We start from the raw sequence: 14,424 nt of genomic DNA on the forward strand, positions 1-14,424 counted from the left end.
CCTCTCTCTAAAATTAAAAAAAGTAAATAAATAAAAGATTTAAAATGTTTAATGTTCTAAATCCTATGAAAAAACAGTTTATTTCTATATTCTTTTTAGTGCTCTAAAGAAGTAATATATGATTTCTCTTAATACTGCACTGAATATTAGAATTTAGTTATTAAAAGTAGATCAAGGAAGGAGCCAAAATAATTATGACTTGTGTTTCGTCCACCATATAAAAATTCAGATGTAACTTCTCAAAAAGTCTTTTATTTTTTTTAAAAAAAGGTTTGAAGGAATATAATTTATATTATGTATTCCTTTAAGGGTATCATGTACATGAGAATTCATGAAATATGTTTCTCCAAATTTAGGAAATAGGATAACTTTTTATTTTTTTTTTTTTTATTTTTTTTTTTTTTTAATTTATTTTTTGGGACAGAGAGAGACAGAGCATGAACGGGGGAGGGGCAGAGAGAGAGGGAGACACAGAATCGGAAACAGGCTCCAGGCTCCGAGCCATCAGCCCAGAAAATTGTTCAGGGGCGCCTGGGCGGCGCAGTCGGTTAAGCGTCCGACTTCAGCCAGGTCACGATCTCACAGTCCGTGGGTTCGAGCCCCGCGTCAGGCTCAGGATAACTTTTTAAATGTTGAGCTTTTTTATTGTTAAATGTTAGAGGCCAGTTCTATTGTGACATACAGTGAAATCATAATCCAGGAGCCTATTACTGATAGAAAAGTACTTTTTTTATTCATTAAGCACTTACGTATCTTTTTATGCCTTTTATACATTTTAGATCCTTATATAATAAGAACATATGTATACAAACCACCTATCACAGGTTGTCTCATTAATATCTTAGTGGAGAATTTAAAAACAGAACAGGGGCGCCTGGGTGGCTCAGGTGGTTAAGTGTCCGACTTCGGCTCAGGTCATGATCTCATGGTTCGTGAGTTCAAGCCTTGGCCCAGGGCTCTGTGCTGACAGCTGGGAGCCTGGAGCCTACTTCGCATTCTGTGTCTCTGTCTCTCTTTGCTCCTCCCCCCCCCCCCCCCCCCACGCTCTGTCTCTCCCTCTCTCAAAAATAAATAAACATCAAAAATAAAAATAGAGCAATGGTGATACTCAATGAAATTCAGTAGTTTACCATTTTTAGAGGGCTTTCTTATATAGCTGCAATGCAGTTGAAGGATTGAGAGAATGACTTTATCTTAGACTTTTCATTATCTGAGCTGTACAACAGGTTGGTAGTAGGCAAGAAAATGACCCTTCTTTCTATTTCATGGAGGGATAAAATGGAAGTTCAGAGAGATGACGTAACATTGCCCAGCAGTGTACAGCTAAGTAAGTAGCAGAGTGATGACCAGACAAAAAGAGGACTTGTGATTTTTGGTTCCACTATCTCAATGGTGGAGATAAATGAATTTATAAGAGTGGAGAGAGACTTGGCATTGGAAGAAGAAGATACGGTTTTATAGTTTCTGAATTTTACACACTTTTGAAGCCCAGGGGAATATTTTGTGTTAGTATTAGCTATAAGCACACCTTGAAATAACTCAAAGTAAGGTAGAGATGTTCCCAAGCATGAAGTCATACCAGGCTTATCTAGTGTTGGGTAATAGAATTCTCTTTTGTGTATCCTATCCTTTTGTGCCTACAGCCATGCTTTCACTTCTTTTTTTGATTTAAACAAAGTATGGTTAATAATTTATACATTAGAGTGTTAAGATTATATTTCCCCAAATATCTTCATCCTTTCCTATAAGGCATTTTATGCCAACATATGGCTTCAACTTGCGGTTTTTTATATTTTCCAGTTTTACCTTCATTCATTCATTCATTCATTCATTGATTCATTCATTCAAACAAGCGCTCATCGTGGGCCACTAACATCCATGGTGATACAGAGATTCGGCATAGTATCTGGCTTTAGGAGCTCCTCGGTCTAGTAAAGATAAACACATAAACTAATATATTTCTGCTAAAGCAATAAACGTTATAGTAAAAGCTAGCATGAGGGGCCCACACAGGGCCAGAGTAAAAATTAACAGTGCCTTTGGGTTCAAAAAAGACTTCTTGAAAAAGATGGTGTCTGAGCTTAATGTTTTAGGGCAAATAGGAATTTATTAGGCAAAAAGGTATGAATTTTCTTACTATTACCTACAAATGGCGAGTGTACTTCTGTTTCTTAGACGTTGTATACATTGTTTCTTACTTTTTGTTCACCAAATTATTATTTCATGTGCATTTGGAATTGCTCACATATCTCGTTTCTCAAAGCTTTTCCAAATCAGACCCTTCAGATTGAATATAATTTGGAAATGCTCAGACTGTCTACCATTTTACTAATATGTTGCTGTGGTTAGAACATTTTTTTTTCTTGTAAATAATATAACATTGTATCTGAATATGTCTTTGAAATATTTGATTTTTGCTATATTTGAAGTATTTTAAAAGACTTTTTTTAAAAAAGGTGTGATAGTATTCTTGGACTCAAAATTCACTACTAGTTGCTTTAGAAGAAAAAGCCTATAAAATATGAATAAAATGTAATACAGAGGTCTAACAGTCCCCCAAATATAATTTATTTAGTGGGGAGAAAAACTTATACACACTTGCTTGTATTATTTATTTTATTATACATAGTATAAGAGCAATCTTCTATTATATGAATGAAAAAATTATGCTTTTTGTACAATATAAGAATCACATTGTTTGCTCTTATCCAATTACAGGATTATTTCAGCTCCTTTTGTTTCAAAACACTTGTTTGGTTTTTTTTTTAGGTGGATTGAAAATTTTAGTAACTCAGCTCATTTTAAAATATCTTGCTTATATATATCCATCTATTGTGTGTCTTAAGATTGAAATTTAGGTCAAATTACAACTTGAATTTAACTTTACAGAGCAAATAAGTGTGCCATCTTTAAAAATTGCATTCTAAATTTTAAGCACAATAGATCAAAGTACATCTTATTTAAATATATACTCTGGAAAATAAATCTCAATTATTTTCTCCCAAACTTTCTTAAAATAGTCACTGTTCTCAATATAAAATGTGAAGTTTAGCTTTCTTATTTTAAAGAAAGATGAAAAGTTGTTTATTTTAAAATTTTAATGACTTTGCTTTCAAATTATGGAAATTCTTCTTTGGGGACAGCTTTATTTGAATTGTCTGTGACATTATATTTATTTCTTAAGGCTATGATTAAAAGTTTCATGGATGTCTACCAGCTTGCAAGCGCTAGAATTGCTACATTAGAGAAGGAAATGACATCTCATCGAAGTCACATTGCGACGTTGAAATCAGAACTTCACACAGCTTGTTTACGGGAAAATGAAAGTTTACAATCAGTAAGTCCCACGATGTTTTTTTAATTTTTTCTCTGTGTCTTGGGTCACATTACATTCATGTTTTTATGGCTCATAAGATCACTCACCAATATATATAATTTAGCGCAAATGATCAATCAAGCAATGTAAAATTATTAGTGTGGAGAAAATTTTGAGGGAAGAAAGGCAATTAATTTTTCCATTGTATCATGTATAAAGATATGCATACTGTTAACAATGCTAAAACACGACATCAAGATTCCTTTGTGTTTGGCAGGGCAGCTGACAGTTGGATTTGGCAGTATGCATAGTTAAAGCTTGCAACTGTCTGAAGATTCAGTGTGTCCCATTAAGACAGAATATTATTAATTATGCGTATAACCAAAATGGTAATTAGAACATGTGATGATTCTCTGTAGAAAACTAGACTTATCCATAATACATGCCTAGCTAAAGATGCATGTTGTGATTCATCTACATGATTAAAATTCAGTTTCAGCAGCCATTTTATGTCTTCAAATTTTAGCCCAGGATGAAATTTGGGCTCATTTAAGACTAAACAAAATGTTCTACATTTGAAATATGTGTTTGGGGAGTATCAAACAGTGAATAAGGGAATAAAATAAGCATTTAAACTTTTTTCTCCAAAGTCAGATGTATCAACAGTGAGATTCAGAAGATTACCAATCATTGGAATGTCTTTTTTCCTCTTTTCGTTTGATTGTAATGGATCAGGGTGACTTGTAGGGAAAAAAAATGGTATCATTTTGCCATTCAGCGATTGACCCTTTTCAATGGTGTATTCAACAGAAAAAGAGTTAGCATGAAAGCAAATAGCTGCGTGGCTGTGGGTTAGTTCTTCAGCACCGTCAGATCTTAGCTCAGGCGCTCGCGTCCCACGAAATGACCATAGTATTGAAAATTGCAGCTACCAGCCTTCCCCCAGCCCCAACCTCTGTCTCATTCTCGCCCCATATTGCCTACGTACTTTTCATCTTCCTTGTTTTATTTCACTGTAGCACTTATTATTGATTGACATAAACCTCATTTTATTTATTTGCTTATCGTCTGTTCCTTACCCTCATAGAATATAAGTCCCATAGAGACAAGCGATTTGGGGCATTTCTTCACTGCTATTTCCTCTTCGCTCTAGAGGCAAGAACAGTTTGGCCCATAGTAGGTGTTTAACTGATGCTCATTGAGTGAAAATACTAGCACTTCATCCAATAAATGAACAAACCAATTATTTGGGACCTGAGATGTTGAGTTTAGTTTGTATTTATTTATTTTTAAAGTTTACTTATTTATTTATTTATTTAGAGAGAAAACACAAGCAGGGGAGGGGCAGAGAGAGAGGGAGGAGAGAGAATCCCAAATAGGCTTGGCTCTGACAGTGTGGAGCCCAACGTGGGGCTCGAACCTACAAACTGTGAGATCATGACCTGAGCCGAAACCAAGAGTCAGGTGCTTCACCAACTGAGCCATCCAGGTCCCCCAAGTTCAGTTTTTCAAAATGACTTTGTTAATTTCTTTTTTTTTTTTTTTTAATTTTTTTATTTTATTTTTGGGACAGAGAGAGACAGAGCATGAACGGGGGAGGGTCAGAGAGAGAGGGAGACACAGAATCGGAAACAGGCTCCAGGCTCCGAGCCATCAGCCCAGAGCCTGACGCGGGGCTCGAACTCACGGACCGCGAGATCGTGACCTGGCTGAAGCCAGACGCTTAACCGACTGCGCCACCCAGGCGCCCCGACTTTGTTAATTTCTTAATGAGGGAGTAGTAAATTTGATCTCCACCAAGAGAAATTAAAGAGGAAACTTATTTAAAAAATTGAGTATTTTAAATTTATTTTAGCCTTTCTCTGAAACCTATTCACATTTCTTCCTGTGAGCTCTCTGGTCCCATTGGTTAGTATTTCATTATACTGTTTAGTTATGTCAGCTTTGTTGGGTCATACAATTATTTATTGTTTGTTACTGCTATCCATATAAAAGTAATTACTTTTATTTTAAGAAAGGCCAAACTTGATAAGGTAGGATTGTTTCCCCATGGATTCAAAAAAAATTAAAAAAAAAAAAAATTTTTTTTTAACGTTTATTTATTTTTGAGGCAGAGAGAGACAGAGCATGAATGGGGGAGGAGCAGAGAGAGAGGGAGACACAGAATCGGAAGCAGGCTCCAGGCTCTGGGCCATCAGCCCAGAGCCCGACACGGGGCTCGAACTCACGGACCGTGAGATCGTGACCTGAGCTGAAGTCAGACGCTTAACCGACTGAGCCACCCAGGTGCCCCAAAAATTTTTTATCAATTATTGTTCTACTAATGCCTTAATGAAAGTGTGCCTCACTACCATCATAAAACTCAACTCCTCTGCCTTTTCTCCTTTTGAACACATCTGTAAGGAGATGCTCACCATCTTATTTGTAAGAGGTGGTTCACCCTAGCAATGATTCTCAAAAGGGGACATGTGTAATGTGAAAAATCTCCCAGGCTGTGACAATGTGTCTTTCTAGGAGAACGCTGCCCGATCCTGTATCTCTATAGGATCTTTACTCTCAGGTCTCTTTCCTTATTTGAAAATGACTATTTTTGAAACAGTAATAAATTGGCATAATAATTTTATTTTTTAATATATTTGTGTATGCTTTTTCACACTTGCGAACTCCTTAACTCTCTGAGGAGAAGAGCCTCAGTCTCTGTATTTCATAGATGACAGGTGGTACAGTTTGGTAGATAAGAGCATGGGTTTTGGAATTATATCCGTTAGGAATACAATCAAGTGTAAATCAAGAAAACCTGACCAACATGACTTAAGAAAATCCAGGTTCTTTGTGTTCTTTTCTCCCACACATAGCAAGAAGTCTAGAAGGAGGTGTCTGTTGTCCTGTGGCTGATAGTGGTCCAACTTCTCTGTGATTTCTCTGCTGTTCCCTTATTGTCGTAAGACAGCAGCCAGATCTCAGATTTACGATCACACCCAAGTCAGAAGGATGGGGTGGCTCAAAAATATCTGTTTGACAAAAGCCTTGGAAGGCTTTTCCTTTAAAAACAATTTAAATATTTGTATTTCATATAAATTTATTTAAATACTGGTAAATTTTAATAGAAATTTAATAGATAATAGTTCATTAAATATCTAAAAATATATTCAAGTATTTATATTTTTTAAAAAGAATAGGTTTTCCAAGGAAGCTCTGAACATATTTCTACTTATATCCCATTGTCTGGAAATGGGTCGTGTGGGCACTCTTAGCTATAATGAGTCGAGGGACAAGGGAATTAGGAATCAATAATGTGTGCTGTAGAAGTCAATAAATGTGGATTTAATTTCAATTTGTCAATTGAAAATTGTGTGGCTAAGTAGAGTTTTCATCTGCAAAATGGGCTAATGATCCTACTCCCTAACAGAGATACTGGGAGCTCTAGTGAGAAGTGTTGAAGCACTTTAGACTTGGCTTTGCTCTTAGTGAGTAGTTAGTGTAAAAAAAGTTCACTAGTATTTTTATCACCCTTATCTTGATAGAAAGTAATTGGATTAAAAGATTATTTACTAACTTCCCATCTTCAGCTGTGAATCCTGTCATTTTGATCTGCCTCCTACTGTAGCCTTGAGTTTGTAATTCTTCCCCTGTGATCACTGTCAGTATGGTCCAGTGACTGAGCTCTCTGCCCTTTCTTGCAGCCTGTTTTTCTCTCCTTTTCACTGATACGTTCTTGAAAAGTGATCTCCTTGCTTCTTCTATATGCTCATCTCCCATTTATTCTTCAGTTTTGCTGCTCTCTGGCTTCTGAGTATCATTCCGCTGAAACTATTTTCTCAGAGGTCACAAATAATTTTCTGCTTGTTCTGTATTCATGCCTTTTAATGCCATGTTCCTTCTCATGCCTTTTAATCTTTCTGCAACATATGAAGCTTTTAACTACTTTCTTCTTTAAGCACTCCTCGCCTGTTTTTTTTTTGTTGTTGTTGTTTTGTTTGTTTTCACTTGATATCGACTTCCTTCTTTGGCTCTCTGGTCTCTACTTACTTGAGCTCTGCTTTCTTTGTATTATTATTTTTAATTCTTTATCCATTAGTTAAGTATTTATTCAGCTCTACTCTATAACAGGCACAATTCTGGTCCTAGTAATACTATGTGAACCAAAACAGACAATTCTTGCTCTTATGAACTTAAAATCTAATAGTGGAAGAAATTATTTTCATATAATTACACTGAAGTGTAATTACTAACCAGGATAAGTGCCCTGAAAGGAAAGAACCGAAAGCACATATGAGAGTTTTTTTAAGCCAATGAGCCTACCCTAGACTAAGGTATTGGCAGAGCCTTTTCACGGTCAGTGATGCTTGAATTAATATCTGAACACTTGGTAAGAGTTATGCAGGAAGAGAGCAGTGTTCCAGATCAGCAGGAGGTGTATGGGAACATCTACAAGACTCTATGATAGAAAGAAGAAATTGAGAGATACCAGTGTGGCTGGAATAAAGAGAGCAAAGGAAAGAGTGGCTTGAGTGAGATAAGAATGGTCTAGAGAGAAGGACAGAAGTCAGACTCTGTTGCCCTTGTTTTAAGAGTAAAGGGAAAGTCATTGGAAAACTTTAAAGAAGGAGTGACATTCTCAGTTTGGTTTTTTAAAAAGATGATTTTGGCTGTAACATGAAGAAACAATTGGATGCGAAGAACAAGAGAAAGGGGTATGCGAGATAATTCCTGGATTCTTTCCTTTTGGAAATGGATCAGTGACCTTATTTACTGAGAGAAACAATGGAATAGGAGAGAATATTGTGAGTTGAATTTTGAGTATATTGAGTTTGAGGTATGTTTGAGACATCCAACTGGAAATACCAAAAAAGGTGGCTTGATAGGGAATTCGAGCAAAATGCCAACCTAGAGATGCACATTTTAGGTCATTGTCATATAGATAGGACTTGAAGCTGTTAGCAAGAATGAGACTATGTTGGGAAGGTTTTAGAGTAAGAGAAAAAAAAGGCCTAAGACTAAAGCTTGAAAAACTCCAACACACAATGCTTGAGAAGAAGAAGAAGATAAGGTTGGAAAGGGGGCTGTGAAGGAATAGGCAAAGAGATCAAATGAAAACCAAAAAAATGTGATGCCATGAGGATAGAGTGTTTTAACTAGGGTGACATATCAATAGTGTCACATGTTGCCCAAGATCAAGTAAAGTGAGGACTGAAAATGGCCTTTGGATTTAATGCATGGAGGCCCTTGGGATCCTTAGCAAAGGCTCTTTCAGTAAGAGATGGAAAGTTAAGTGGGAATTGATGAAAAAAGAAAAGAAAACAAACCAGTGAATTTAAAACCTATCTCAAGGATTTAGCTGTTGAGTGGGAGACATAAGAATGGAATATTCAGAGAGGATTCATGGAGTTTTGCCTTAATGTGGGAGTGAATTAATCATGTTTCAATATCTTCTTGAATGAATATAGGCTTTGGTTTTGACCACGTTCACCATACTGTTCATTTTTATAATTTCAGTTTTCAACTTTTCACACTCTAGATATTTTTTGACTAGTGTCTGCATGATATATTTTTTCCATTCTTTTAACCTGTGTTTATATTTGTAGTGGGTTTCTTATAAAAAAATATAGTTTGGTTTGGTTTTGTCTATCGATTTGACAATCTCTGTCTTTTAATTGGATGATTAGACCACATACATTTAATATAATTATGGGTATTTGGGGGGTTTTGTTTACCACTTTACTTGTTTTATGGAGACAGATGCAATAAGACATGATCTCTGCTCTTATGTGTTCCTCTTCTAACAAGGGAAACAAACAGAGAAGCAAATCACAAAAATAGGCATGTGTAAAGTCTTTGGAGCACAGATGAAAGTGGTGTTCATTCTTCCTAACGTTGCCATTAAAAGATGAGATGCTTGTAGGAGCCTTTGAAGAATGTGTAGCAATTTGACACCTTGTTAAGGGGCAGAGCAATAAAAATTTACATTTTATTTTGATTTGAGGAATAGGCCTTACGGATAATACAAATGTTTAATGAATTAAATTGTATAAGAAGTTGTTTTGTTTTTTTTTTTTTTTTGTATAATAGAAAATGTGTTGTTGCTTTAGCTCCATTCCCCTTCTCAAGTAAAGGCAGCCACCCCACCCGAACAGCCTGTACCCATTGGAACCCAAGACTGCTTGCAACTGTCACTCCAAACCCCACCTTCATATATTTCCAGTCCATTCTTGCACCATCCAATCCTCGCCTTTTACTCTATAATCTGATTTGATTCTGCATCTGACCATTTTGCTACTGATGTTCTTATTTGGTCTTTCTAATAACTTGTTATTTAGGCCATTCTCAAAACCCATTACCGGGTTCTCAGATGAACTGGCTGTCTTGACCTTTGACACCCACCCAACCTACCATCGCCTCCTACCCACAGGCCCTCATCTAAGGCTTTAGACTCAAGCAGGTCCGAATGTGCAGTGTTATTTATTATCCGTACAATATATTTATTTATCCATATAATAAATTGTTTATTATCCATACAATACTCTAAGCATCAGTTTCTGTATTTGTAACGTGTAGATAAAGTTGCCTACATTGTAGAGTTGGTCTGAGGATTAAAGATACTGTCTGGCATATTAGCAGGTGCTTTAATAAATTTCTTTTCACCATAAATTTTATTTAATAAATTAAATAAAGAACATTTTCGGATAGTTACATATATTTCCCACAGCTAAGCTATACACATAGCTTTAAAAAATATATGTAACCATGAGGAAATCTTTTGATGCATAGGCAAAGACCTAAAACAACCCTTATAAGTCAGTGCTTTTAGCTCATACTAAGTACAATGTTAATGATAGTTGTCATTGTTATCACTTATTTAATGAACCGAGGGAAGTCAGTATATGTTCACTAACCATCTTTTCCAGCCATTTCACTATCTAAGAATGAAAAATAAATATTCATTATGAATAAAAAACTTACTATATCCTGGTGTTGTAATGCATAGAAAGAGATTGATCATATTGTAGACATGAATAGTCATCTTTAAAAACTTCATCCCTCTTAAGGCGCTGTTGTCATTTTTCTGCTCCACAGATAGATAATAATAATAATGCTGGAGTGCATCGAAAAGTTCTCCTCAATTGTGCACTTGCCAATACTTTAACATTTTCAGCGTGTTGGTCCTTGACCCATTAACTTAGGGCTGTTCTAGAGCTTTTATCTTGAGTAATAGTAACCAGAAAGGGCTTCAAGTGAAGAGCTTTCGAGCCACAGACAGCCCAGTAGAGAACGGTGCAGCAGTCAGAACCAATTACTTGTGGGTGTTTGGAGGCCGGCAGACCCACGGCTGGGGAGAAATGCACGATATTGCAGTCTGTGAAACACAAAATGCCAAACCCGAATACTTTGCTGTGAATTACAGTGCTGCAAGCTAGAGTATTGATTTGCCTCATTTCCCCTGTATGTTTAAGCAGTATGTTTTCAATTCTATAGTACTTTATTTATGAGAAAATAACAAATTACACATCAGGGGAGCCTTCCAGTTAGTATCTTCCCAGGGAAGAGATCTTTGCATACTGTTCAGATTATGTCAGATTTGATAGTTGTCAAGAAGTACCGTGTTGTTAATAAAGATGAAAGATTTAGATATTTTGGTTCAGGTAAGATGAAAATAAAAAACAAGAATCCCCTTTCTCTTCAGTTTTCAAGTAATAGTTTGTCACATTTGTTTCTGTTACATTTTCTTGAGAGAGGAAGGAGGGATTATTTGTCAGTATTAGTGTCATGTGGATCGAGAAACAGACACTTTAAGTAACTTACTTGAGTTAAGTTGCTTTCATGAACTTTCAAGTACTTTATCACAGTTGACTCAAGATGTTTATTATGGAGATTTTTTAACCATTCAAGAAAAAAAATTTTTTTTTTAAGTGAGCCATAAGCCATAACTTAATTTGTTGGGAAAGGCCATGCAGTGCAGTAAAGTACAGATTCTGGAGTCTCGCTGCCAGGTTTTTAATTAGAACCCAACAGATTAGAACCCAAGGCCTCTGATTTCTTGTCTGGTGCTTTTTCCTATGAGAATGAAGTGTGGCCCACGACAAATCTCTACTGTTACGGCACTTCAGGTGTAGTGGAAAATACACTGTGAGGCAAATAATTAAAAAAGAATGATGTTGAAGTCGAATCATAGAGGGCTATGAGAACGCAGAACCTGGGGACCTGATGTAGGCTTGGGATGACCCACTTGAGGAATTGAAACCTTAGTTGAAAAACATGAAGACTAGGTAGGCAGTTACCTCACACGTGTCAGAATGGCTACAATCAATGGTTACGATCAAAAACACAAGAAACAAGCGCTGGCGGAGATGTGGAGAAGAAGGAACCCTCATGCACTCTTGGTGGGAGTGCAAACTGGTGCAGCCACTGTGGAAAGAAAACAATGGCTCAAAAAATAGAAATAGAACTATCCTATGATCTAGTAATTAATTACACTACTGGACATTCACCCAAAGAGTACAAAAACACTAATTCAAAAAGATATGTACACCCCTATGTTTATTGCAGCATTATTTACAATAGCCAAGTTGTGGAGGCAGTCCAAGTGGATAGATGAATGGATAAAGAATATAGTTTGTGTGTACACACACAATGGAATATTACTCAGCCATAAAAAGAATGAGATCTTATCATTTGCAACAACATGGATGGATCTAGAGAAAGATAAATACCTTATGATTTCACTCATATGTGGAATGTAAGAAACAAACCAACCAATCAACGGTAAAAAAGAGACAAATAGAGACAGAATAGACTCCTAACTCTAGAGAACAAACTGATAGTCACCAGGGGGAGGTAAGTGAGGGGATGGGTGAAATAGGCGAAGGGGATTAAGAGTACACTTACGATGAGCACCGAGTGATGTATGGAAGTGTTGAATCCCTATATTGTAAACCTGAAACTAATGTAACACTGTATGTTAACCACACTGGCATTAAAATAAAAAACTTAAATTAAAAAATTAGTAGTTGACGGGAAAATATGGGGTACTCAAGGATTGGAAGGCTGTCTGTGTGACTGGAGCAGAGCGAATGAGATGGCGAACTGGGAGGGATGAAATGGAGGAGGGGCCAGATCAGTGTGGTTATAAGTGAGGTTCTCAGCTGTCTGGGCTCTCTGAGGCGTCTCCGACAGCTGAACTGCAAACATCTACTCCCTCTGCTTTATGTATTTACTTTTCCCAACTCCGAATTTCATTTTTTTCTAGTTCTTAAAAGTCCCTGACATTTGATGCTGTAACAACACTCATTTTACCCTTTTGCTAAATACTGCTTAGTTAGATGCTCATTAAATTCTCCCGTATTTTTATCACGAGCTCCGCCTCCAGCCCCCGGAGACTAACAGAGCTAAATAAGGGAAACATAAAATATGAAAGGTAGGACAGCCCAGTCAGCATGCAGGCATTTTCCTTTGATCCTTGACACACATTTCCAAACTTTTAAAGGTTTCTCATATTCCAGAAGCTCAAGCTTTGTTTGGTATAGTGAATAGGGGCCTGAAGGTAATAATGCATATTCTATTGGCCGCACACCTCCTTTCTAGTCTTTTAGTTTTTGTATCATGTACTTTAAGACGGCCACTTTCATGATGAATGATACCTGGATAGTGGCTATAGGGGCATGATATTCTAAATTTTATATGTATATTAATATATAAATATAATATGCTTAATTATATAAATATATAATTCATATGTCTAGAATAATATGTAAGCATTTTATATTAGATATATTCGATTTTATATGTAAGTATAAATATAAAAGATATATATAATAAATATAACATATTTATATAGTTCTATTCTTCAGTAAGGAAATACTGCAAGGGTGGAGCAAGGAGTGGAAAGAATGAATATTTCGGGGGCTCCTGGGTGGCTCAGTTGGTTAAGTGTCCGACTCTTGGTTTTGGCTCAGGTCATGATCTCATGGTTGGTGAGTTTGAGCCCCGCATCGGGCTCTGCGCTGAGAGTGCAGAGCCTGCTTCGGATTCTCTCTCTCTCCCTCTTTATGCTCCTCCTTCACACACTCTATCAAAATAAATAAATAAACTTAAAAAAAAATGAATGAACATTTCAAATTCTGATCATTGTCATCAATCAGTGATAAAGTTTTAGAAAATATAAATGGTAATTTGACAATTTAATGCTCTAATTTTTTATACTGGTTGTTCAAAGAATAGCAGCATGTGACTATGCTTATGGGTATCTCTCTTACAATTTTATCTTTCTTACTAAGTTGGGTTCTTTGAAAGGCTTCAATTGCCTGTTAGATTTTCAGGCATTTCTGCTTCAATTTTCTGCAAACACCACAGACTCACTGAGGTCCCAAACTTAACATTTCTTCAACTTTACTACTCCCCATTTTCCCAAATTCTCCATTCCCTACATTCCTTATCCCTGGCATAACTATCCACCTTGCAGGCCAAGGCAGAAGCCTTAACCTTTGCCCCACTTTCCATCTACCACCAATATTTACTCATTTGCTAAGTCTCACTGTTTCTATCACCCCAGATCCCCTAGATCCATTCTCACCTTTCTACTGTTGTGATCACAATAACTTTTCCTTGAGTTATTTCAATGGTTTTCCAATGGGTTTCCCCAAATGTAGTTTCCCCCTTCCATCTTGTCTGCCACATTAGTGTGGGAGTTTTCTCTTTTTTTCTTTCCTTCCTTCCTTCCTTCCTTCTTTCTTTCTTTCTTTTTCTTTCTTTCTTTCTTTCTTTCTTTCTTTCTTTCTTTCTTTCTTTCTTTTGTTCTTTCTTTCTTTCTTTCTTTCTTTCTCTTTCTTCCTTTCAGTTTATTTATTTATTTTGAGAGAAAGAGAGAGAGTGCACGAGTGAGTAGGGGAGGGGCAAAGACAATAGGAGAGAGAGAGAATCCCAAGCAGGCTCTGCACTATCAGCATGGAGCCCGATGCAGGGCTTGGACCCATGTGCCATAAGACCATGACTTGAGCCAAAACCAAGGGTCAGACGCTTAACCAACTGAGCCCCCTAGGTACCGCCAGAGTTATGTTTCTAACACACAAATATGAGCATACCGCATCTTGCCTCAAAACATATTTTGGCTCTGA

The 14,424-nt window shown here is 36.6% G+C and overlaps 1 protein-coding gene across 11 annotated transcripts in view; it reads left to right on the top strand.

The window, feature by feature from the left end:
- Positions 1 to 14,424, top strand: part of CCDC171 (coiled-coil domain containing 171) — a 308,137-nt gene that overhangs the window by 259,306 nt on the left and 34,407 nt on the right. For 10 of the 11 annotated variants that reach the window (XM_078436783.2, XM_078436780.2, XM_078436779.2 and 7 more), the window contains one exon: positions 3,185 to 3,337. In XM_078436783.2, coding sequence (XP_078292909.2) covers positions 3,185 to 3,337 — 153 coding nt within the window. Of the gene's footprint in view, positions 1 to 3,184; positions 3,338 to 7,955; positions 8,625 to 14,424 lie in introns of those variants that run through there. The other variant, XM_078436786.2, reaches the window with a different exon arrangement.

The sequence above is a fragment of the Panthera onca genome, chromosome D4 (assembly GCF_046562875.1).
Source record: "Panthera onca isolate mPanOnc1 chromosome D4, mPanOnc1 haplotype 2, whole genome shotgun sequence".
In the NCBI taxonomy this organism is placed as follows: domain Eukaryota; kingdom Metazoa; phylum Chordata; class Mammalia; order Carnivora; family Felidae; genus Panthera; species Panthera onca.